The sequence below is a fragment of the Medicago sativa genome, chromosome 2, assembly GCF_051527215.1.
Source record: "Medicago sativa cultivar Bolivia chromosome 2, Bolivia_mono, whole genome shotgun sequence".
NCBI lineage: Eukaryota > Viridiplantae > Streptophyta > Magnoliopsida > Fabales > Fabaceae > Medicago > Medicago sativa.
Genome location: NC_140750.1, coordinates 21903012 through 21930247, shown reverse-complemented (window position 1 = coordinate 21930247; position 27236 = coordinate 21903012). Strand labels below are relative to the sequence as shown.

Sequence of the window (27236 nt, the reverse complement as noted above, 5' to 3'; positions counted from 1 at the left end):
TCTCTAGTACCTTTGCATTGATTGTATTTCCACAAGGTGAATGAATGAAGGATTGAATTTTGTGCTTTAACTTCCGTAGGAATGCCTAACTCAAATTTTGTGTAGCCTACTTATCCAAATATATCCCACCTTTCACCTAAGCCCCGTTATAACCCTAAATACCTCAAAAGTGTGTAATGATATTGACTTTGATTGATGTTTAGAAACTTTTCAAGCATATGGTAATATGTAGACCTGCATGTCGACTGGTAGAACCCTATTTCATATTGATGTGTGGAGTTGTGAACTGGTGGATGCGAACAAGTCAAACTAGCTCATCTTTAGCTAGAAGGAGAATGAACTTTTGAGTACTATCGTTTTGTCAGGTAACTGTTATTTTACTGTCGTTTGTCACTGTTGCAAGCAAATTCCTTGAGGACAAGGAATGGTTTAAGTTTGGAGTTGTGATGACATGCTGTCATTACGTAATTTTTAGGACTTATTGTGACATTTTGATAGAGTTCTCATGCAATTTATACTGTTCTGGAGTGCAAAAAGCTTAAATATTGAAGTCTGTTCGAAGGAAATCGCGCCACGCCAATTTCAAGTCGTGCTGCGATTTTTGAATCAAAATTACATCCTCCCTGTTTGAGGGAAATCGCGGCACGCCTATATACATGGCGCGGCGCGATTTTGACGGGTCAGGCCCATGACTTCTATAAATACTGCACTCAATCTGAAGAACAATGGTTACGATTTTGGAGAGCAAAGTGCGATTTTGAGACATCGGAGACGGCTAGAAGGGCGATTTCTTCATCCTTTTACCAATTCATGTATGTTTCAATTATTTCATTGATTATGCTATTTGTAAACTCGATTATGAGTAGCTAAATCTCTTAGAGATTAGATCCGAGATGAATCTTTGTAACCCTAATTGACACATGTTGCTGTGAAACTCTATTTTGTTTATGAATTCAATTCTAGTTTATTCAATTCAATTGTTCTTAATGCTTTTTATATCTTGATCACATATAACTTGATTTTGTGAGAATGAATGACCACTGACCATGGCTTTCAACTTAGACCTAATTGAATTGTTCTAATAAACAGGGTTAGTCTAGGAATAGATAATCGTTTGTTAGTGATAATAGGTTAACGTTCGGTAAAACCTTCAAGAATTATTAGACCACCTAAGGAATTAGGGGTTGTAGTTTAAGAAGAGGGTCCTAACTCAAGGGATTGATTAGGGCTATTTTGTTAATCATCGTAAACTAGAAGAGGGTTCATAACAAATAGGTGCAGTAGACCAATTAGGGGAACTTAGAGGATTCGACGGATCTGATCTCATCTCTCCCATATTTTCTTAACCAAATCTTTATTTTCTGTTACTTGATTTAATTAAAATCAAACCAAATCTACCGCCTAGTGGCAAATCAAAATAAACTTTTACACATCCTATTCTTATAACGCGATTGAATTATTGAAGTTAAAACAGTCCTCGTGGGATCGATATTTTTACTACTTCGATAGTATTTGGTGCACTTGCCAAACGTCTATCAGGTGTGGTGGAGGGATATGGTTAAAATCCGAGAGGGGATAGGTGTTGAAGGTGGTAGTTGGTTCGAAGATAATATTTTTATACGTCTAGGTAATGGCCTTAACACTTATTTTTGGTCGGACTGTTGGGTGGGGACGGTGTCGTTTATGGAGAGATTTAGAAGATTATTTGATTTATTGGTTCATCAGAATTTGACGGTAGGTGCGATGCATGCTTTAGGTTGGGGTGAGAATGGGGAGGCTTGGAGGTGGAGACGTCGTTTGTTTGCCTGGGAGGAGGATTTAGTAGTGGAGATTAGGAATTTGTTGTCTAACATTTCTTTGCAGGACTCTGAGACAGATGTTTGGCTTTGGCGACCGGATCCTACAGTTGGTTACAAGGTCCGTGGAGCGTATCAAATGCTTATGAGGCAGGAGATACAGGTTCATGATTTGGCTTCGGATGCACCTTGGCATAAAAACGTTCCTTTGAAAGTGTTTATTTGTGCTTGGCGTCTCTTTCGTAATAGATGGCCAACAAAGGACAACTTGGTGCGGCGAGGTGTTATCTCTTTTGACAATCAACTTTGTGTTTCAGGATGTGGTCAACAAGAAACATTAGATCACTTAATAATTCACTGTAATATTTTTGGCGATCTTTGGAAGCTTATTAAGTCTTGGATAGGTGTTTATTCTGTGGATCCCTTACAGGTTACGGATCACTTCAATCAATTTGTTCACTCTTCAGGTGGTTATGCTCCCCGTCGGTCATTCTTACATTTGATTTGGCTTTGTTGTATTTGGGTCATTTGGAATGAAAGAAACCAAAGACTCTTCTCCAACAAAGCTACCACGATGGAGCAGTTATTGGAAAAAGTTAAGATGTTTTCTCTCCGTTGGCTGAAAGCTAAAAATGTGTGCTTTCCTTTTGGTTATCATTTATGGTGGCAGCATCCCCTTGCTTGTTTGGGGATTGGCTGAATTGTTTGATCCTTTTCAAAACTTTTTGAACGGTGTGTGACATCGGTTGTAATCTTGTTTTGTCTCTTTCTGCACTACTTGTGCTAGGGAGCAAAACTATTGTCTGTTAATATATATCTCATTTTGGCTTGTTCAAAAAAATTTTACTCTTTGAGGTTCAATTATTCTAGCATATATATCACCTAACATTTTAATGGAATCATGCCACTTTTATAATAGAATCCTAACATCAATAATGTGAAGTAGCAAATCAAAGAAACTCATTGTTGTTTTTGGATTTCCAAACTGTTAAATTTGGATTTCCAAATTCTGTTATCTACCGAAGTTGTTACTAGGTTGAGTCACGACAAGGTCGCTCTCTTTAAGACGTTTCGTGGCACTACCCAAAGTTGTGCAAGGTAGACTATCAACCACGCCGCCTCCAGGATAAAACAAGCCCAGCTACAACTGTTCGATTAACTACTGCACTGTAGAAAATCGTTCGAGAATTACACCCTCAAATATGGTTCTAAGACCACTCTTTAATATTGAAACCACTCAAATTAATATGGTATTATTACCATTCTATTATGGTGCTGAGACCACTCAAATATGGTGTTACCACCATTCTAACTTTAACTTCTCCAAAACATCAATATGGCACTACGACCACTCAAATATGGTGATACTACCATTTCTCATTAAATAGAAAATTATTGAAATAATTTATATACTGTTAAGATCATTCTTAATTCCGACGGGACATTAGTATTACGAAAAGGGACTATGATCTTAATAGTAATCTATATTCCGAAGGGACTGTGAACTTAAGACCACTGATAGGTTAAATCGCAAGTGCACGATTCTATCGAAGTAATAAGAAGAGTATCGATCCACAGGGAGTTGGTTAAATTCTGACTAACTTCTATGAATGATTAGCTAAAAAGATTAGAGTTTGAAAGAGGGTTTATAATAACAATGATAATAATAATAATAATAACAATAGTAATAATATAAAACGTACCTTGGGATCGTTGGTTCGTCGAACGGCTAACCCTACAACCTAATCCTAATCCTTGGTTTATGCTAGACCTAATTTCTAAGGACGAATCTCTCTAAAGCCTATCCCCTTCTTCGTTCGATATCCGGGGAGTGTGTCTCTCAAGGTGTTAGACCTATTCTCATGGCTAACTCCTATATTAAGATCCTTGATTGTACGAGATTCTATAAGTCCCAAGGTTCACTAGGCTATTCTCATGCTTCGCAATCCTTGTCTAAATTCACTTGTTCGGTTATTAAGACTTCTTCGTTCGATTCATCACCTTAATAACAAGGGTAACGAATTAACAAGTACTAACCCTCCGCGTTCGCATCCAAAGTTTGGTACTTGTTAATATCGTTATGAAGAACGGTGAATTTAGATAAGAGAATTAGGGTTACATAAACTAGGATTAGAGATTAGGATTGATGGATCAAGCCATAAGACTCACCCAACAATCCTAAGACTAGAAGAAGAACATAGAATATAAACGATAACTTTTATTGAGAAAATAGTATTCTGTCACAATACTAATTCAGAATTAAAGATGATAAAACAAGGAGAACAAGCTCTCTATTTATAGCCTACTAATGACTTAAGCCCTAAGAAATAACTGAAGGAATATTCTCTGAAGATCCATGGGTTTTATCGTCAAAGCAGGCTGCGTAGAAAACCGCTGTTCGGAGCAAAAAGCAGCTAAAAGGGATGCTGGCAATCGCGCACGGCCGTGCGCCTTGCAGGCGTGGGCCGTGCGCCCTTCACTGACTTGGGGGAGCGAATTCTGATTTCTTCAAGTGCATGTTTCGGTCCCAAATCTTGGAAATCTCCTATTTTTGTGCTCCAAATCCCTTTTCTTTAGCTCCAAGCCTTGCAAATCATATATTTGATCCTGAAATATAATATTGGATTCTTTGAAGTAAAAAGCTCTTAAATATAAATAAAAACACATAGAATCTAATTAAATCTAAATAGAATTAAACTAAAAAAACTTAATTAAAATACGTAATAAATCTACTTATCAAACTCCCCCACACTTGAATCTTTGCTTGTCCTCAAGCAAAAGGCAGCAAACATAGCAGCAACAAAAGATTTGATTATGGCAATATTAAGAACAAATGTCTCAAATGAAAGGCTTTGCCTCAAGTACACTAATTACAATTTCAAATACTTCTCATGAACCTATTCTACCCAACATCAAGTCTCAAGTGAGTGTGTGTGTGTGAAGTCCAACCCTTTTCTTGCTCCTGTATAAGACAGATATTATGAGGAATAGGTTCTATCCTTAGTGCTAAAGTAACCGAGAAAAGTCCTTTCTTCATTTCATATAAGAGTGATGGGAATTTGAGTTAAAATTAAATTAGATTTAACAATTAAGCACAAGGGGCTGCAGATGCTTAGGGGCTATCTATCCTCGTAGGGAGTCTTCTCGGATGTAATTGTCCTTTCCCCCTAGATTCAAAATCACCCTAAGCAGTGCTGCAAAATTAATATTTGTTTCATCTCCGCGTAGGAAGTCTTTTTGGATGTAATTGTCCTTTCCCCCTAGCATTGATGAATTAGTTTCATTTAAGTTCAAATTAAGGAGTCACCACCACAATTAGGAAGTTAGGGATTGTCCTTCCCCCCACATGTTGGTGCCATTCTCCCGCCCCATTTAACATTAACAAATTAAAAAGAATATAACAATTAAGAACAATTTGATTAATTTTCCCACACAAACTTATACTACTTTTACTCTTAAGACTTTAAAGGGTCTAAGTTAACACTAAAGCTAGAACGTGCTCCTTAAAATACCTATTCATACATTTACTCAAAGATTGCAACTGAGTGCTTTTCTCATTGGAGAATTTTCACATTAAAACAAGATATGGGTATAGCAAGAACATAAGAAACATAAGAAACTACTTTCATGTACAAGAAGCAACCTAAAGAAGAGACAAAACAAAAAAATTTCATGCCATTTTTACATTAAAAACAAGCTACTTAGTCATGCCTCTTGCTATAAAAACAAAACAAAAGAATAAAGTTCAAGGGAGTTTGGGAACACTACGACTCTTACTACCTAGACACTTTATTGGCTCCCCCCCACACTTGGGAGAAGCATTGTCCTCAATGCATAAAGAAAACAAGAAATTAAAAGGAAGAGAGGAAGAGAAGAGAGGAGAAAGGAAGAGGAAAGCTCACATTTTTAATTGTTGCCCGGAGGGGGACGGTTAAGGCCAAACCTTTGCATCATTTGAGTGACAAGGCGTTGGCTTTCTTCCGCCACTCTATTTCCATGTTGGATGTCAGCTCGCATTCCAATCATCTCATTGTGCATTTGATTTTGCTTTGTATGCACTTTTTGGAATTCGGCTTGCACCCAAGCCCACCGGTCATATTCAAATTGGGGGCCGGCATGCAGCACCGGTTCCTCTTGCTCATGTTGAGCTTCCTCCTCATCACCACCATCATTAATTTGCACCTCGGGTACCTGCAAATCATCATAAAGCAAATTTTCTGCCTCCCATGTGTTAGTTCTAGCCGGGTTAGGCAAAAATAAACCAGTTGTGGCTCCATCAATTTTCCACTGATAGGTACCGTTCTTCAGGTCAGCGAAGAAGGTCATTAAAGCTAGTTTTTCAATGTTCAACAAAGGGTTCCCCTCAATCCTATTGGTCCCTAAATCCTCCCCCACACCAAACTTTTCAGCTATGAAGGTAATGATACCTCCAACTATGATCTCACCGGATCTTTTAGTGGTTAAAGAGGCCAAGTGATCAAGCATGTAATAACCTGTGTTAACGGGGCGGTTGTTCAACATTGCCCACAATAAAAATAACTCATCGGTCCTAGCGGAACTAGGCTCTCTCCTTCCAAAGATAGTAAACCCCATTACCCTCTGAATGTACCTAAGCACTGGGTTGTGTATCCTACTAGCCTTGTTAGCTTGTGAGTTACACTCATCGAGCCCGGAGATATTTTTCCAAAAAGTTTGGACATTGTAGTCTTCCGGTTTCAATTGTGTGCACTCATGGATGTATCCCTCGGAGGGAAAACCCATGTCTTCATTAAACTTCTCTAAGGACATGTTATAGTCTTGTCCTAAAAGCCGAAAGGCTACGGTATGCTTGGGGATGTTTTTCTTGGTTTTGTCTTTGGAAAAGACAAGTGAGCTAAGAAACTCATAGGTAAAATTCTCATAACCCCATCGGGGTCGCATTAAGTCACTCCATCCTATGGTTTCAAAAAGCCTAACCACATTCTCTCTAATCCCTAAACTAATCATCGTATGATCATTAGCATATTTGCAATTATGAATAGGTTTAGAGATGAGAAGATTATACCTATCTTTTTGGTCGGAGCCTTTGAGGTTAATGTCGTGGTATTTTGATGGCTTCTTTCTTCCTCCCGCGCCTCCGGTGGTGTCAATTTCCTTGCCCTTCCTTTTTCCGGTCATTTTGACTTAGTTTGAAGAAAAAAAATTGACTTTTATGGATTTTAGGTTTGTGGGAAAAAGTGGGTTTTTGATGAAGGTTTTGTGTGGGAAGTGAAGGTTTGATGTTGGGTATGTGGTGGAAGTGAAGTTTTTGAGTAGTTTGTTGGGTTTGGGTGAAAAATTGGTGGTTTTTGTGTGGGATAATGAAGGAATACGAAAATTGGGTGTTTTGGATTGAGTGGATGAAATTTGGTTTTGTTTGGATGTTTATGTTGGAAATTGGATTTGGAATGGTTTGGGTAAAAGATTGGAGTGGATTGGTTGAGTTTTGATGGAGATATGTGAGGTTGAAGGTTGAAGAAAAATGGAGGTTTAGAGATTGGTTGAAGATGGAGGTTTAGAGAGAGAAGTAGGATGAGAGAGGTTTGTGTGGTTTAAAATGGGGAAGAAGAAGAATTTTTTTTTTTTTGTGATATGAGGTATGTGTGTCGCGCTCGGCCGTGCGCCTTGGAGGCGTGGGCCGTGCAGACACTTCTGTCCTATGGGTCAATATTTTCAAAAAATTCGTGCACGACCACGCGCAATGAGGCGTGGGCAGTGCGCCTGTTTCTGGTTCTCTTGGGTCAAAATTTTTGAAATTTTCTTCACATCTTTGGACATGTACCTACAAAACAACTTAAAGCAAAACAAAACAAAACAAAAACAAAGCGATAAAAATGTGTGGGTTGCCTCCCACGAAGCGCTCTTTTCGTGTCATTAGCTTGACGATAAAGTGGGTTCTCTATCCTATACCCAATCTCTCAAAAAGGGACAAAGGCATCAAACTAACACTATCCCCTAGGTCACACATGTCTTTCTTGATGGGTTCACTTCCAATCATACAAGGGATGGAAAAACTACAGGGACCTATGAGGTTAGGCTTAGGAAGCCTTTGTGGGTAAGGAAGTTTTGTCTTATGAGGCGATGAAACAATTGGCTTATCTCTCTCTCCTATGGCATTCTCACTTTGTGGTTTGCTACTCAACTTCTTGTTCTTAATAACTTTGGTGGTCACAACGGGGGCTTCTAACTGGTTACCATCCCTAGGAATAATAGCATTTATATGGGTCTTGGGGTTGGTTTCAGGTTGACTAGGAAAAATTCCAGGGGTCTTAGAGAAAGAAGCTATTTGTTGGGCTACCTGGGCTACCTGAAGTTCAAGCATAGTGTTATTAGTAGCAATACCATCCACTTTTATAGTGAGCTTATCAAGAGAGTCTTTTAGAGCTTCAGTTTGTGTTTTAAAATCTATGTTTTGCTGGGTTTGAGTAAGAATGCAATTTTCCAGCATAAGCTCTAAATTAGACTTCTGAAAAGTTCTCTGATTGCTTGTGTAATCAGGTTGTGCTTCTTGTCCCAAGGGATTTTGAGGAGTTTTATTGAAAATTTTTTGAGTGGGCCTCATCCCTTGGTTATATTGAGCGTAATTCAACTGCTCAAGACTTTCAGCACTACCTAATTGACACTCAGCACCAGTATGATCAATTATACCACGAATTTCAGAAGGAGGCATAACAGGAGCGGGTGCGTAAGCACTTACATTAAGTTTATCTATTTTGTGAAAAAGTGCGTCCACCTTAGCAGTTAGATGATCAGAGGAAGAAACTTCGTACATACCTGCCCCCTTTTTGGAGGGTGAAGGAGCGACAGCAGAGATAACTCTCTCACTCGTCCACTGATAGTAGTTTTGAACCATATCCTCGATCAAAGCATATGCGGCTGTGTAAGTTTTATTCATCAAAGCTCCACCTGCAGCTGCATCAACATAAATTCTAGTGGAATACAAGAGACCATTATAAAAAACATGGATGATAAACCATTTCTCTAAACCATGATGGGGGCAAAGCCTAAGCATTTCTTTGAAATGCTCCCACGCATGATAAAGGGATTCCCCATCCTTTTGAGTAAATCTTATGATTTGATTCCTTAATTGCACAGTTTTACTATGGGGAAAGAATCGAGAGAGGAAAGTTTCCCTCATTTGGTTCCACGATGTTATAGAACCAACTTCCAATGAATTAAACCAAGCACTAGCTCTATCCCCTAAGGAAAAAGGAAAGAGGTGCAGCCTTACGGCCTCTTGGTTTGCATTTAAGGTTCCACTGAGTCTTAAAAAATTTGACACATGAAGATTCGGATCCTCAGTGGGTGATCCGAAAAATTGATTTTGTTGCACTAAGTAGATAAGTGCAGGTTTTATTTCAAAATTTTCATCAACTAACGGGTACACAATAGCATCGTATGACTCATCCGAAGATTGGATTGTATACTCTTTGAGAGCACGTTCCTTAGCCATGTTATTACTATGTGCGTTTTCAACTTTAAACCCAAAAGTTTACGAAAAAGATGAAAAGAAATTAGAAAGAAGAAGAAAAGAATAGAAAGAGATTTTTTTTTTCTTTTGAAAAATATTTTCTTCGAAGATATTTTAGAAAAATATTTTCTTCGAAAATATTTTTTTTTTTTTAGGAAAATAAACGATAAAGATATATATTTTTTTTTCAAGCTAATCAATACAAAAAAAAGTTAATCAAAATTAGGTTAACTTCCCCGGCAACGGCGCCAAAAACTTGATAGGTTAAATCGCAAGTGCACGATTCTATCGAAGTAATAAGAAGAGTATCGATCCACAGGGAGTTGGTTAAATTCTGACTAACTTCTATGAATGATTAGCTAAAAAGATTAGAGTTTGAAAGAGGGTTTATAATAACAATGATAATAATAATAATAATAACAATAGTAATAATATAAAACGTACCTTGGGATCGTTGGTTCGTCGAACGGCTAACCCTACAACCTAATCCTAATCCTTGGTTTATGCTAGACCTAATTTCTAAGGACGAATCTCTCTAAAGCCTATCCCCTTCTTCGTTCGATATCCGGGGAGTGTGTCTCTCAAGGTGTTAGACCTATTCTCATGGCTAACTCCTATATTAAGATCCTTGATTGTACGAGATTCTATAAGTCCCAAGGTTCACTAGGCTATTCTCATGCTTCGCAATCCTTGTCTAAATTCACTTGTTCGGTTATTAAGACTTCTTCGTTCGATTCATCACCTTAATAACTAGGGTAACGAATTAACAAGTACTAACCCTCCGTGTTCGCATCCAAAGTTTGGTACTTGTTAATATCGTTATGAAGAACGGTGAATTTAGATAAGAGAATTAGGGTTACATAAACTAGGATTAGAGATTAGGATTGATGGATCAAGCCATAAGACTCACCCAACAATCCTAAGACTAGAAGAAGAACGTAGAATATAAACGATAACTTTTATTGAGAAAATAGTATTCTGTCACAATACTAATTCAGAATTAAAGATGATAAAACAAGGAGAACAAGCTCTCTATTTATAGCCTACTAATGACTTAAGCCCTAAGAAATAACTGAAGGAATATTCTCTGAAGATCCATGGGCTTTATCGTCAAAGCAGGCTGCGTAGAAAACCGCTGTTCGGAGCAAAAAGCAGCTAAAAGGGATGCTGGCAATCGCGCACGGCCGTGCGCCTTGCAGGCGTGGGCCGTGCGCCCTTCACTGATTTAGGGGAGCGAATTCTGATTTCTTCAAGTGCATGTTTCGGTCCCAAATCTTGGAAATCTCCTATTTTTGTGCTCCAAATCCCTTTTCTTTAGCTCCAAGCCTTGCAAATCATATATTTGATCCTGAAATATAATATTGGATTCTTTGAAGTAAAAAGCTCTTAAATATAAATAAAAACACATAGAATCTAATTAAATCTAAATAGAATTAAACTAAAAAAACTTAATTAAAATACGTAATAAATCTACTTATCAACCACTCTTAATTCCGAAGGGACATTAAACCGAAGAAGGGACTATGGTCTTAAGAACACTCTTAAAATATGGTTCAATCGATTGATCGAAGCCACTCGATACGGTACGTAACCGCTCTATTTGAAACCGAAAGGGACAGAAAGGAGTAAAAGCAGAAGAAACTTGTTAACACAAGTCGGAGGGAGAAGAGAAGAAAAGAATTCCCGACAACTCAATGAAATTCTTTTCGGTGTGTGGAATGCACTGTGTGAGCTCTCTATTTATAGAGAAAATTCACAACTAATAAGTGAGAAACTTTGGGAACAAGTAATATGAGAAACTTTGGGAACAAGTAACATATTACTTTGCGATTAAGTAATTCACATATTAGATCTAGTACAAAAATATCTTAATTGAGTACTAAAATATATTAAATTTAGTACAAAAATATATTATATTATGTACCAAAATATTTTAGCAAAACTTGGGGACTAAGAAAGCATTTTCTAATAATGATTAAATTAATTATTTAATTTATCATTTCCAAATAATAAAATATATATCAATATATATTTTTTCTCTAGTGCTTATGTACCCCCATTAATTAGAGGTACACCCCCACTATATAAACACTACTAATGTGTGTGTTCCATCCGATGTGGGACTTCCACTTTTTTCAATTCACACAACACTAGTTCTACCCAACATGGGAATTTGTGTTTAGTCTTTTTTACTCAATTTCCACACATGTTCCAACATTCCCCCACTTGAATTTAAAAAATGGTTTCAGAAGTAACGTCAAAAACGTCTCCATAAGATTTGCTAGTAAACAAAGGTGTCGCTTACAACTTGAACCTTTGCATAGCGAGTAAAATTCTGATTAACAAGAGTTGCTTACAGCATTGAACTCTATCTCAGACATAGAACCCACACACAAACCTTTTCATAAGGTGTATTCTAAAAGCCCGTGCGTTTATGGCCTTGCACGTGTATCCCGGTTTTAACGAACGCTCTAGGTATTCTGCCCCGAATCCCATAGGAACCGGCCCTTAGTTCCACATTCATATAGGTGAGTCTATCAAGAGTACTCCTGTAGCTATGTACTCCACTCCAAATAGAGTATAGATCTCATTAAGAGTTTCTATTATCTCATCCTTCTATCGCTGCAGGAATCATGCTTTCTTACTTTTATCATAGCATGTTCTATCACTTGTGACTTGTTATTACCCATTGAACCTGTTTCTTGGGATCTCCAGTCATGTAGGTTGGGTTACCATCACTTGTGACCTTTGGGCATTAGTCCCATCCTATTGGATGTGTTTAGGACTTTCTTTTTAGTAATTCCTTTCGTCAAAGGATTGACTAATTCTTTATCAGTACGTACATGATCTACTTTAACCATTCCTTTTGAGAGTAGCTAGCTCTCTAATCCTTTATGTGTTCATGCCTTAATTATCGTCTCTAACGATTCTCAATTTTTGTAATAGCTGCAGACTATCACAATGATTTAACACTTCTGGAAATGGTTTTACCCACTAAGGGTTCCCAATTAGCAAGCATCTTGTCAACTTGCTTCTCCACTAGTTTTCTCTAGTGTTCTCATCTCAGATTCATTCCATAGTGGACTGAGTCAATATCATTTGTTTTAACAAACAACTCCTCTAGTGATGCTCAATATACAAACACTAGTCGCTAAATATTCATCTGAAAGATGTTCTATTTTATATCTTGTACCATTTAAGTACAATAGGTTACTCCTAGTGAAGTAATCTTAGAGTCATAGTTTTCTTAAGGCACCTCACGACTCTTTCTATAGCATGGCAATGCTTCTCATCCGTCTACTAGTAAACTTGCACAAGAGTTTTACGACATCGGCAATGTCGGGTCTAATACATTCAGTGGCATACCTAAGTACAGCCAATGATGCTCGCATATTCTGTTTTTCTAACTCCATCTCAAGTGTTCTTACACTTGGATCATAATATATGATTGCAAGTTTACGGCAAAATAATAATATTTCCTTAAGAACTTCAACTTTGTCTAGGTCTTTCTTATCAATGTTATTGATAAACAATGATTTCACATATAACATGAATCTTTAAATCAAATATGAGCAAGTCGTCTTTATAGAGACTTATGATCGTGCAAATATTATTTGTCACTTTCATTCACTTTATACTCATTCGATAGCATTAGAATGCCAAATTTTTCATGTTATTCCTTAAGAGTTTATTTTAGACCTCACAAAGAATTATCTAACTTACAGACTTTGTTTTCTTGTCCATGAATCGCAAAACTTTCAGGTTGTTTCATATAGATTTCTTCTTCTAGTTCACCATAAAAAGAGGCAACTTTCACATCCATTTGGAGTACTATCGAGTTATGAACGGCGGCTAAAGGGACTAGTACTCTTATGGATATGATTTTCGTGACTGGTGAATGAATGTCGAAGAAGTCTATATTTTTCTCTGTCTAAAACCTTTGACTACAAGGAGAGCCTTGTATTCATCAACCGTACCATCAGGTTTTAGTTCCTTTTTCCAAAATCCAAATACAACCGATTGATTTTGCAACTATGAGACAAGTCAACCAAGTGTCATGTTTTGTTAGACTCTAGAAGATTCATTTCATCGTTTATTGCTTTTTGCCATAATTCAGCATCCAATGAGGATATAACTTCTTTAAGGCTTAATGAATCTTCTTCCAATGTATAAACCAAGTTCATACTCTTTAGCATTTTTAGCTTTCTTACCTCCTTGAGGTTCTATAACATCTCGTATGATGTTTTCATAACTATTTCTAATTACATGAATGTGATTAGATATAGTGCCCCCACTAGTTCTTAATTTTTAGAAGGGAATTTATTTTGCCCCCACTAATGTCGTGCTCCCATTAGAGCCCCCACTAGTGCCCCCACTATTCTTTAGTTAAAGGGGTAAACATTTACATAAAAATATTTTCGTTATTTGTAACATACCCAGTGAATACATATTCATAGGCTCTACTAGTGAGTTCAACTCTCTTGGGGTTCAGAGTCAAAATATAGTCCAGACAATCCAAAGTTCAAAAATAAGACAAGTTGGGTTGTCTTTTCTTCAAAAAATTCTTAATTAGAATTTTTGTTCTTACACTTGGATACTCTATCCAACATAAATTTCAATTTTCGTTATAAAAATTGAACATATCAAACATATCAATTTTATTTTCCAAAATTCGCAGTCATCAATAAATATGATAAAAATATCATTTTATCATTTCTAATTTATGTGTCATCAAATTCACACATATCATAATTTATTATGTTTAGAGATTCATATTCTCTAAATTCTGATTTATATGAACTTTTGGTTCATATATCTTGACTGCAATAAATAAAATTGTTCAATCATATAACTTTAGAATTAATTCCAAGTTACTCAAGTTTTTAAACACTTGTTCGTGATCAATTTTGATATGTCAAATATTAAAATCACACAACTAACAAAATAGAAGGAGAATTTAATTTTTAACATACCATCAAAGGCGCAGTTTTTTCTCACAAAAATGCATGGTACACAAGTCTCTCTTAAGTCTGAGTCAACTCAGTCTTATTCAATAGAAATTTGAAATTCAGATTCTTTCTTATTTTTATAGCATGCAACACGTTAGCACTAGCATCAGGAAAACTGGAATTCTAAATTCTTCCGATTTAATATGCTAACTTGCTTTGTATACCCAATATGCCATAACTTCACCTAGACCATTCACATAAGTTTATGGCAATTCGTGTAATTGAAAAGCATCACGTAAGTATCTGCCATTAAGTAACAATTGGAAGAATTATTTTCTTGTTACAAAAGTACTCGATAGATCGTATTATTTTTCTTTTCGGACCCAAACAATTTCTTATGTTTCGTAAGAAACTAAACTTGTTTGGTTCTGTAACAAATAATTTGTTTTGTAACAAATTATTGTTTGACTATATGGCTCTGATTTCGAAACCATATTTCAAACAAATTCAACGTATTTGAATTTTTAGTGTTGTTATTTAAATACAACAATCACTTCATCGTTACAGTCAAAAGATGTATTTCTATAACTTGATTTATCCTTTTTTTATATTAAGGGACAACGCAACCTCAATAAGTAATTTCTTCGGTAGACATAGCAGATAGAAACGTCTTAAAATTGTTGTTTTTGGATTTCCAAACTGTTAAATTTGGATTTCCAAATTATGTTATCTACCGAAGTTGTTACTAGGTTGAGTCACGACCAGGTTGCTCTCTTTAAGACGTTTCGTGGCACTACCCAAAGTTGTGCAAGGTAGACTATCAACCACGCCGCCTCCAGGATAAAACAAGCCCAGCTACAACTGTTCGATTAACTACTGCACTGTAGAAAATCGTTCGAGAATTACACCCTCAAATATGGTTCTAAGACCACTCTTTAATATTGAAACCACTCAAATTAATATGGTATTATTACCATTCTATTATGGTGCTGAGACCACTCAAATATGGTGTTACCACCATTCTAACTTTAACTTCTCCAAAACATCAATATGGCACTACGACCACTCAAATATTGAAATAATTTATTACGAAATAATTTATATACTGTTAAGATCATTCTTAATTCCGACGGGACATTAGTATTACGAAAAGGGACTATGATCTTAATAGTACTCTATATTCCGAAGGGACTATGAACTTAAGACCACTCTTAATTCCAAAGGGACATTAAACCGAAGAAGGGACTATGGTCTTAAGAACACTCTTAAAATATGGTTCAATCGATTGATCGAAGCCACTCGATACGGTACGTAACCGCTCTATTTGAAACCGAAAGGGACAGAAAGGAGTAGAAGCAGAAGAAACTTGTTAACACAAGTCGGAGGGAGAAGAGAAGAAAAGAATTCCCGACAACTCAATGAAATTCTTTTGTGTGGAATGCACTGTGTGAGCTCTCTATTTATAGAGAAAATTCACAACTAATAAGTGAGAAACTTTGGGAACAAGTAATATGAGAAACTTTGGGAACAAGTAACATATTACTTTGCGATTAAGTAATTCACATATTAGATCTAGTACAAAAATATCTTAATTGAGTACTAAAATATATTAAATTTAGTACAAAAATATATTATATTATGTACCAAAATATTTTAGCAAAACTTGGGGACTAAGAAAGCACTTTCTAATAATGATTAAATTAATTATTTAATTTATCATTTCCAAATAATAAAATATATATCAATATATATTTTTTCTCTAGTGCTTATGTACCCCCATTAATTAGAGGTACACCCCCACTATATAAACACTACTAATGTGTGTGTTCCATCCGATGTGGGACTTTCACTTTTTTCAATTCACACAACACTAGTTCTACCCAACATGGGAATTTGTGTTTAGTCTTTTTTACTCAATTTCCACACATGTTCCAACACTCATTAAATACATACCCCTTCATATCATAATATTTGTTCATTATTCCATGCGAAGCACGATATGTATAAAATATAGTACAGCCCTAATAATTTGTTTTTTTGAAGGAGCCCTAATAATTATGTAATCAAAATCAACTTCTCCGAAAAAAAACAAATAACTTGCTTTTTTTTTTTAAAATAGTTTAATTAAGATATTATGTCACTATACAATTATTATACACATACATCCAACAAAATAGTTTAATTAAGATTTGTCAAAAAAAAAAGTTTAATTAAGATATTATGTCACTATACTATTATTATACACATACATCCAACATGTTGTGACATTAATTAATAAATATGATAATTTTTGTGTTTTTATATTCATTAATTGATATTACAACACACATTTAGATGCATGTGTAAAAAGATTTAAACCTAAAACAAAATCGTATCTCATACAAAAAATATATTTCATAAAAAAAAATATAGATAGCGATTTTTACTTTATAAAAGGATTGCGATTTCCACATGCAAAGAACTGAAAAAAGAGAACGATTAGCTTTTTTCTTTTTTGAGAAAAAAGAGAGTGATTAGTTGTTATATTCTTCTTTCAAAAAAAATGTAATTTTGATTTTACCATTTTGCTTTATCATAGTCGTCTCAATCATACTGGAGGTCCTGATATAGATTAAAAAAAATCTATTCCTAATAAAATAGTATAATTTTTTAAAAAGATTTATCATTTATATATGTAATTTGTAACTTACATAAAAGAAAATTCATATTCTACCAAATAACAACATACAACTTGCTCTAAAAAAACATCAAAATACAACTTCAAACTAGTTATCAACATTTTACCTACTTAAAAGGGTCATCTTTCTAACACTTTTTTGAAGTCATCCATCTTTTTCTTTGTTTTGTTATTTTACTTTTGTTACTGGTGTATGTGTGTTGTGTCGGGTCTATTATCCTGTATATTTTTTTTACTATTACATATTTCACCCTACTACCTTCTCGTGCGTCCTACAATTTTTTTAAAAATACCATTTGTACGGATTATATAATCTGAACCACATTGTTAGCTTTTCTCATATTATAAAATCCGAAACATCACGAACTGCATGTTTTGTGTTGTATTTGTGTTATATAATCTGAACCAGATTGTTAGCTTTTTTCTTTTTTGAGAAAAAAGAGAGAATGATTAGTCGTTATATTATTCTTTAAAAAAAATGTAATTTTGATTTTACCATTTTGCTTTATCAGAGTCGTCTCAATCAAACTGGAGGTCCTGATATAAATTAAAAAATGTATTCCTAATTAAAATAGCATAATTTTTTAAAATGATTCATCATCTATATATGTAATTTGTAACTTACATAAAAGAAAATTCATATTCTACCAAATAACATCAACATACAACTTGCTCTAAAAAAAACATCAAAATACAACTTCAAACTAGTTATCAACATTTTACCTACTTAAAAAGGGTCATCTTTCTAACACTTTTTTGAAGTCATCCATCTTTTTCTTTGTTTTGTTATTTTACTTTTGTTACTGGTGTATGTGTGTAAATTGTGTCGGGTCTATTATCATGTATATATTTTTTTACTATTACTTATTTCACCCTACTACCTTCTCGTGCGTCCTACAATTTTTTTTAAAAATACCCTTGGTTCGGATTATATAATTTGAACCAGATTGTTAGCTTTTCTCATATTCTAAAATCCGAAACATCACGAATTGCATGTTTTGTGTTGTATTTGATGTCAAAGGTCTCTGCTAACCGTCGTAGAATCCCCGCATAAAATGTTAAGCAATTGCAGGGATTCTATGATCGGTCAACAATGACCATGATACCATAAACACTCCTAAAAAAACTAAAAAAAAAAACTTTAAGAAATAGTAAGAAAAGATGGGAAGTGACGAATGAATGAATATGTTGAAGATGCAAGCCTAATTATAGCCTTTTACCAGTCCTAGATCATAACTAGAGTCAAAGAAAACGTTTTCCATGTTCCAACCGAACAAAAATGCATTAAACACATCACAAACTGTCCAAACCTTTGGTGAAACGTCGCCGTCCAACTAAACTGAGAGGTTTCAAATTATATAATCTGAACCCGTCTAGATATTTTTTGATTGTATAATCAGAATAGCACCAGACTGTGTTTAAATTTCATTTTTGGTAGGTTTTCTTGGCGAATGACATAGGAATTTTTTAAAAAAAGGTATAAAAATAATTAAACAGTATTAAAACAAGAAAATAACAAAGGTGATGAATCTTCTGGGAAGGTGTTCAAAAATGTGCTTTTGAACTTGATCCAGCTGGCCTGCCAACTGACATATTTCGATCGGCATGTCAAGTTCATAAGAACCTCTTCCGAATTAGATCTACAACATAATAATGATGAAAGACAAAGTGTTTCAAGAGGAATGTTTTAAGTTAGATCTTGCTGTCTTGCCAACTGATATATTTATATCGCCAAGACAGCAAGATCTAACTCATAGCAACCTCTTGGTGTTCATATCTTTCAGAAGAAATTTTTTTCAGATTTTTTGTTGTGTTTTGCAGCAACTGAACCAAAACACATTTATTTCGAATATATAATCCAAAACATCTCTCCCCTACACAAAGTACGAAGTTTCTCTCATTTTCACCCAATATTGAAGCATTTCGGATTATATAATCCGAAGACCTTTTTTCAAAGGCGTTATGTAACTCATGCAACACATTTTTCAAAGGTTTTTACGAGCTTTAATGGCTGGTAAAACCCCTTTGAACACTTTTTTTGACTCAACATTAAGAGTCGTTACAATCTATGCACCCATTCCTCACAAATTTCCCCTATAAATACCCTTCCAACCTTCACCATTTCTCACACCATCATATCACACTCTCTCATCCTCTTCCTTCTACAACAATGTGTTTCCATCGTTGGTCTTTCATAAAAAGAGGCTACATTGGAAATTCAGGGATTGTATAAACGGTCAATGAGGATCGTGACGAGCTGCAAAAAAGCACGATCTGTCTGGGTGCGAGGTTGGTTTGTTTGGGTGCAAGGTTGACCATCAAGGTCTCTTTCTCTTTCTCCTTCCTCCTCCCCTCCTCCTTTCCTCTATATCAGCTTGCACTACTGGTTTAGCTTAGGGTTTTTAATAGCTAGCATTTGGTTTGAATATTTTATGTAATAAGCTTAAAAAACTTTAAGCTTAAGCTTTATTTTATTGTAAATGTATTTATATAATAATAAAATGAGATTTTTTGTATCATTTTGTCCTTTTAATTTTGTTTGTATTTGAAGTGAAAATAATAGTCACAAGGAAGGGGATTTGAATTGTGACCCTTTTTAAAGTTAAACCCTTTACTTAAAAAATTACTTCTCAAGTTGAAACATGGAGATGTTAAGTTAAAAACAGACTTCAGAAAGTTCTGAAGTGTTACTGTAAAAACAATATATGAAATGTAAACTATTGTATGTGCGTTGTGTTTACTGAAAGTAAAGAGTATAAGGAAGAGAATAAGGATCATGTTGCTTTTGATGTTTTAAAGATAACAAACAATTTTGCAAATATTATCTTGTTATCTACTAATGAATTTTGGGGGCATGTTTCATGAGAATGATGAACGTTCTTGCTTCGAAAATGATCTTAAAGTGTTTCCATCAAAATACCAAAAGCAAAGCAATAGGCAAATGGGAACTTTTGTACAATATCAAGATTTGCATCATAAGATCATAAATGAAATTGATTCTTCGTCTCACTAAAATAGGGAATAAAAGATCTTAAGGATAAAGAGACTTTTAAAATATTGTAAGAATCTCTAAAAAAAAAAAAGAATTTTTTAACAAAACATGAATTTTTATATTTTTAGTGGTTCAAAATTCATATTTAATTTATGTTTTGTTGAAAATATATATATATTTTTTTGGAGATATTTTTTATAATATTCTACACAATTTCATTAAAAAATACAAATGCTACACATAAATTAACTTGAAAATAAAGACAAAAACTGATGATTGAAAATTTTATAAGAACTAAAATCAAGTAAAATTTTAAAAAGATAAAAAGTTGATATATTGTTGGGATAAAAACCATAATTAACCTAAAAAAAAAAAAAAAAAAAACCATAATTAACTCAAAGATAAATCTCAAAAGGTAAGGTTTGCAAGCTCCCACGACCTCAATTCACTTCAGAAACACTCATCATCAAAAACCGCACTATCGTCATAAAAAAAAAAAAAAAAAAAAAAACCGCGCCCTTTGCTTATTTGCTTATTTGCTCTCTCGCTGGTCGCTACTCGCTACTCACTCACCCCGCGGCTACAACAATGTCTTCTCTACCGATTCTTCCTCTCGATCTCATAGCACAAATCCTTTCGCGTCTTCCTGTGAAGTTTCTCATAAGATTCAGAAATCACTGATTTTCGACCCAACATTCGCAAAACTTCATCTTCAACAATCACCCAAAAACACACACGTCCTACTCTACTATACTTACTCGATGACATCGTCAATTTGGTTCTGCCAACGGCTTGGTCTGTTTGATGGGTGTTGAACCACTAGAAAATGGAAATCGAGAACTTTTTGTCAAATTTTGGAACCCTTGTTTACGGTTAAGATCTAAAAAGTCACCACGTTTGACTATTCGATTGCGGGAACGGACACATGTTGGATTCGGATATGATGATTCAAGTGATACATATAAGGTTAGTGAATTTTGAATTACTACTTATTTCGGGCATTTCTTGGTGAGTAAAATTTTGATATTGTTGTGCTACTTTAGAATTAATTTTGATATTTCATGGAGAGAGTTGGGGTAGCATCTATAGTAGAAAAGATAGTGGAAACTATGCTTAGGTGGTTTGAGTATGTAGATAAAAGACCCACCCGTAGATGTTGTAGATGATGGTTAATCATATAGACGATAGTCAGATCACTAGAGACAGAGGTACACCTAGAAAGATCTTCAATAAGTGCTGTTAAATAACGGCTATAGACTGTAGTGTATCGGAATTCGAATTGCTATTGTTCATAATAAACTATTTAGTACAAAATATTGTCAAATAATGGCCATAGTGGATTTTGGTTAAACTGCTATTTTCCGCGATTCACAACACTATATCCAATTACAGACTTATGAGTAGGGAGATCGGTTGGAACCCGTGTGTGGTTAGCTTAATAGCTTATAATGCTTGTATCTTCTCTTGCGCAACTTTAAGCCAATAATCATGTTCAATAACATCAGTCTAAGAGGTTGTTTCTGTAGTAGCAAAAATTGATTCCACAAAAATATGAGGAATATACCCCAAATCTAATATCAACGGGGCTTGAGAGTTGAGACTCAATATTAAGAGTGCAGGCAACATGAAGGGACCTTCGATTGATATGTTTTGGTCTTTGAATATAACTGGTACTTATCAGATTACATATATGGGGTGTAGATGGCTTTGAAGCTCCACTATCTGTTTGTTGGAGTAAAGCCTGCAAGGCGCTAAGCAAGGAGTGAAGCAAGGTGCTGCAGACTGAAGCAAACCTCACGGGGTTCTTGAAAATGATGATCACTATTTTCTGTGACAATTCCAGCACCTATCGCAGTGCTATTAACTACAGATGCAGTCCTGTGATTACCATTGCAAAATTTATACCTTTGAGAAAACCCATGTTTTTGATAGCACAACTGGTGTAGACCTTGGTGCCTCCCTGTGTGTGAGGCTTCCACTGTTCTACTCAGAAATATTGTTCACGACAACCCCTTGTTCAAATTTCCCCGCCATGTTGCGCAACATAGGAAAACACCTTGGTCATTTGCGATTGAGGATTCCTCATCTATATGTTAGACCCAACATTGTTATACTTATCATTCAGCCCATACAGAAGTTGCATTTGATCTTATGCCTTTCTCTCCTACACACTAGAATGAGCATTGCAACATTACTTAATTGCAGAAGTGCAGTTCGGATCTAATATAAAGCTGTCAATTTCTTCCCAAATAATTCAAGACTTGGTAAAGTAATCATTCATAGAAAGGCTATCTTGCATAATCAGATGAAGAGTTGAGTTCTGATATCATATCAAATTAGGGAACATAAGAGAGAGAAAAGAGGCATGACCAAATGTGTGACAAACATTTGATTAATTAATAAAGTAGTTATGTACATGTGTATTTATAGCTAGTGCTACTACGGGCTATCAATAAACAGAAATGCTACCTAATCAGTAACTAACTATGGAGACTAAATGCTAATATGAATATGAAACTATGTAGTCTGTCATGTGTATAAGCTAAGAATACTTGCTGATTCTGGAGTGTTGTTGTCTTGTCCGTTTTACTATTTAAAATGTATGTTGTCTTAGTATTGCTGATTTTGTATATTGGTTAAGGATGGAGCTGGTTGTGTGGTTCTGATTTCTCTTGTACTCTTGCTGGTTTCGGTTTTTATGTAACAGAAGAACCCCCTTCCTATCTATGGTTTGTTGTACCCTCTTTAAGGGTGGGGGTGGGGGTGTATAAGACATTGGTATTATGTACTACCTTAGTTTTTGATTTGTACGCTTTAGCTAATGATTTTCAATGAATTGTTGGACTTGTAAAAAAAAAGTGGGTCATAAAATAGAACACAAAAATAAAAAAATTATTGCACATTGTTGTTATGAGAAAGTGATGCAGTTCTTTTAAGCACATACCTTTAATCTCTTTGGTTTAATTTTACTATTTACTTATGCAAGGTGGTGGCTGTATTTTGGGATCATACAACACAGAAAATGGAGGGAAGAGTTCATTGCATGGGCGATAATTGTTGGAGAAAGACTCTCGCTTGCCCTACTTTTCCAATTCTACTAAGACGCACTCTTAATGGATCATTCGTTAATGGTAATGTTAACTGGTTAGCACTTCACAACTCAGATTGTCATCATTATAGATGGGAAAATGTTACCATCAAACAATTAGTGATTTTTTCACTTGATCTACGGAAGGAGACATGTAAGTATATGTTGCTGCCTGATGGTTTTGGGGAAGTGCCCCAAAATGAACCAACTCTTACTGTTTTGAGGGGTCGCTTGTGCCTTTACTATGACCACATGGGAACCCATTTTGTTTTGTGGGAAATGAGAGAGTTTGGAGTTCAAGAGTCTTGGACCCAATTGGTGAATGTTAGCTATGTGCATCTTCAATTTGAAGATATTGTGCCTGATTGGCTGCAGTTGCCGGTGTGTCTATCCGAAAATGGAGATGTCCTGCTGCTGGCTAGCAAAGAAATTGGAATTTGTGATGATGTTATCATGTATAATCGGCGAGATGGTAGAGTTGAATGTATTGGACTTCCTAACAGCCAAATTTGGGCTGCTGTTGAACATATGCAGAGCTTGGTTTTGCCTCGTCCTCGTCCACATTAAGCTCCTATGTAGCAACTGTTAGTTTTTCAAAATTTATGTTAGATTATGAAAGTGGAGTGATAACTATTGATGATTCCTTAATTATGTTTTCCTTAGTTAGTTTGACTATTTTGTTGTATGTTTTCATCGGTACTTATTGCTAGTTGTTGGATCAAAATCTTTGGATTGGATGAATATATTTTAATTTTATATTAATTATCATGAGTTACTTTCAACATAATGCAGAGAAAATAGCCAGAGTTATTTATTTAGTTCATTTGCTCCAAACATTCTTTATTGATATGAATTAGAAGATTTTTTTTTTTTTTTGAAGGAAGATATGAATCAGATGTTAGTGGCTTTCTTCTGCAATACTTATAATATATGCAAGATGTAATCCTATGCTGGTTGAATTAGACTTGTTGAATATACTACCAATGCTTTTTGGCCATCTTTATACTATAAGATTTTAGAGTGAACTTCATGACATAAAAGGATGACTTGTTTTGTAGAGACTTTGCTTGCTTTACCCTTGAATGCATAAATCTCTAATTTTCCTAAAAAAAAGCTTTTAATATGTAATTACTATGGATGTAAAAAGGATGGATATAATATATCCGAGCATATTATGTAAACATCAGGCTGAGGCATGTGGTTTGTTCAAGTAGTTTTGGAAATAAGAAATAAAGTAGTGACTTCATCATTTTCTTCTGATATCCAAGCTTTTGGGTTCATATGTCATATATCAGTACATTGGTATGAGGACCAAGTTATTCCCTTACTACTTCTTTAGTGCTCAAGATCTTCATGACAAATTGTTTTCCAAATGCAATGTCGCTCTGCTTTTGGTTTATATTTTATGTCCACTCCACTTGATTCCATTTCCCACCAACAACACAAGGCAAAATACAGGAATGCAGCAAAAACTCAGCAACAACACTTGGTTTATATTTTATGTCATCCTCATTTTCTAGTATTGCCACCATCAATCCATGTCTATATGTTCCATCACATTGTTCTTATTTTGTCGGCATCAATTTACCAGCAAAAATGAAATCGTGATGCTCTGGGTTTCCTTGTTTTTGGATCACAAGAGAAATTGCTTCGTGATGCTTTTTTTATGTGATTCTGTAATTTAATTAGTTGAGGTAAATGATTTTGACCTTCTAATGTGTTGCTACTTGCTATATTTTATCGAGAGCATGTTAAAACAATATTTTTATTTCTCCTAGAAAGTGTTTCTAGTTATGATTTGTCAGTTGTGAGAATTTTGCTCGAGTCTTCATTGTACAAACATTTTTTTCCTGAGCTGTTGTGCACTTAAGTTTATCATGTTGTTTACCTACTCTCAAGATTTCGTCTTTGCTTTCCTTTGATGTTCTTATTTTTAACTAAATTGGATGTGACTTGGGCTAGAAAAACTATTTCATTGGGAATTACTTATAACTTAACCGATTATCAGTTTTCCAATCTGTTTGGAAAAGTGTTATGCTGTACAGATGGGTGATTGGATGTTATGTATAACTCAATGATATAGCATCAATAAATTGGTTCATATGTTACATTGTTGAAACTGACTACTTTTCTTTCCACTTGTGCAAAGAAGATTCTGTGTAATTTTTGTTGTATAAGCTTAATATAAAGGTCGCTTTAACTTCTTTGCATATTTAGTGTAGGTAGTCTGTTTAGTTATATGCACACCGGTGGAGTGATTTCTGAGTTTCTATATGAAGTAGAAATTCATTTTTCATATATCCTATAATGTTCATGTGGGTCTAATATGTCACCAATCAAAGAAAACTTTGACAAAAATATAGATTATTAAAAAAAATTTCTCACAATCCATGAGCAATAGTTATGCTGATATATTGTGTATAGCTGCTTCCAATAATTGCTTTGAGTGTTTGACTAGGATGTCTCTGCCCAATTATGTCTCAACTCTTAAGGTAGGTATTCAAACTGTAATGGTGATGTCAACCATCTTCTTAAGCTTCAGTTATTTGCTTTTGAAGAACATAATAAAAATGTCATTCTTATGTTTAGGTTTCTTGGATTTATCAGAAGCTTTGCTATCAGCCTATCATTAAAACAGACATAGCCGTTTGTAAGAGAATTTTGACAATTATATTTTTTTCAATTAGAAGGCAGACTAAAGTAAGGTGATGGAAGGTGGGGAACAAATAGTTTTTGACTACCATCTATCTATTAGTTAGTCCTCTGTATATACAAATATAGAATTTTAGTCATGAAAAGTTATGCTCAGTGTATATCATACGACATAAAGCCAGAGAACATTCTCTTAGATGAGAACAAGGATGTGAAGGTGTGAATGTGTTTTTGTTTACTTGAATATTATTTATATTATATTTTACCTTACCAGTGCAGCTTTTATTTTAAATTTGTGATCTTCCTCCACTGGAGGTAATCCTGTTAGAGGTATGTCAGACACTAAATGTGGATACCTCTCTTAATCAGGATTCAAACTTTGGTAGCCACGTTGTGGAAGTCTAGTCCTTTTCGCTAGACTCAACCTCGTTGGTTGGTGCTTTTATTTTAGTTTACTTGTATATTGTCTTATATGATTTTGAGGATGAATGTTATATACTACCTCCGTCCCAATTTAATTGACACAATTTTGTTTTTCACACATATTAAGAAAAATGTATAAATAAAGGGGAAAGTGGAATATATTATATTGGGAATGATAAAAGTAGTATTATTTAGTGTTATATTGTATTGGGAATGATGAAAGTTGTATTAAAAATTGAAATGAGTCAGTTATTTTGGGACACTTTTTTTAGAAAATGGGTCAGTTATTCCGGGACGGAGGGAGTATGAAGTTGTGAATAGTTTTATCAACTGAGCATACAATATTATTGTTGTTAATGTTTGGAAGTGATTTATATGAAAATTGCTTGCATAAGTTATATTGGCACAATTCTCCAATATAAAGTATAATTAACGTGTAAAAAATGTAATCTATCACACATTTCTTTTTTAAGTGTCATAAAAAAAAATGTAATCTATCACATTCCTTTTTTAAGTGTCATAAAACTTCAACACAAATGTCTAGAAATCCTAACTCAACTAGCAAGTGTCGAAATTGTAAGACCGGACGTCGTGACCCGGGTTCGAACCCAGAACCTCACAATTGTATGTGAGTTTAATTTCAATGACTTACCACTTCATCTAATTACAAAAAAAAAAAAACCAACACAAATTAATGAAATCTACACACATATAATTTTATTGTAGTACATTTTCTTAGAATTATCATTAATTTAAATTATGACATTTAGTATTTAATCATTTTTATAATATTATTTAAATATTTAATTGAATAAATTAGTTTGACCGAAAAAATTGAATAAATTAGTTAAATCTCATTATAATATGAACAAATCGACAATCGTAGTAAAATATTGGATACTACAAAGAAAATTTATTTGAATCTTATTTGCTAAAATAATTTGATTGTGATACATGCCTAAAACTTGTAACCTCGATAAAATAGATATACAATTAAAAAGTTTAGCTCAGTTGCTAGGAACAACACATGGTAAAATGGAAGGTCCGATGTTCAAACCCCGACCACCACAAAAAAAAAAACTCGGTAGGAAAACAGATATATAGACACATTAGTCTTTGTATAATTCCTCTAGTTTATGCTAAAATTCCGAGGTTCAAACCCCGACCACC

The 27236-nt window shown here is 34.6% G+C and overlaps 1 protein-coding gene and 1 non-coding gene across 2 annotated transcripts; both read left to right on the top strand.

The window, feature by feature from the left end:
* Positions 1–8797: 8797 nt before the first annotated feature.
* LOC146945510 (small nucleolar RNA R71) lies at positions 8798–8904 on the top strand. Its single transcript, XR_015029467.1, has one exon. It is a non-coding gene; the product is annotated as a small nucleolar RNA R71 (small nucleolar RNA).
* An 11429-nt stretch (positions 8905–20333) lies between these two features.
* Positions 20334–23753, top strand: LOC146945509 (F-box/kelch-repeat protein At3g23880-like). Its single transcript, XM_085743836.1, has 2 exons — positions 20334–20869; positions 22890–23753. Exons 1-2 carry the CDS (start codon positions 20708–20710, stop codon positions 23556–23558), a joined length of 831 nt encoding a protein of 276 aa, XP_085599962.1. The 5' UTR covers positions 20334–20707; the 3' UTR covers positions 23559–23753.
* The last annotated feature ends 3483 nt before the right edge of the window (positions 23754–27236 follow it).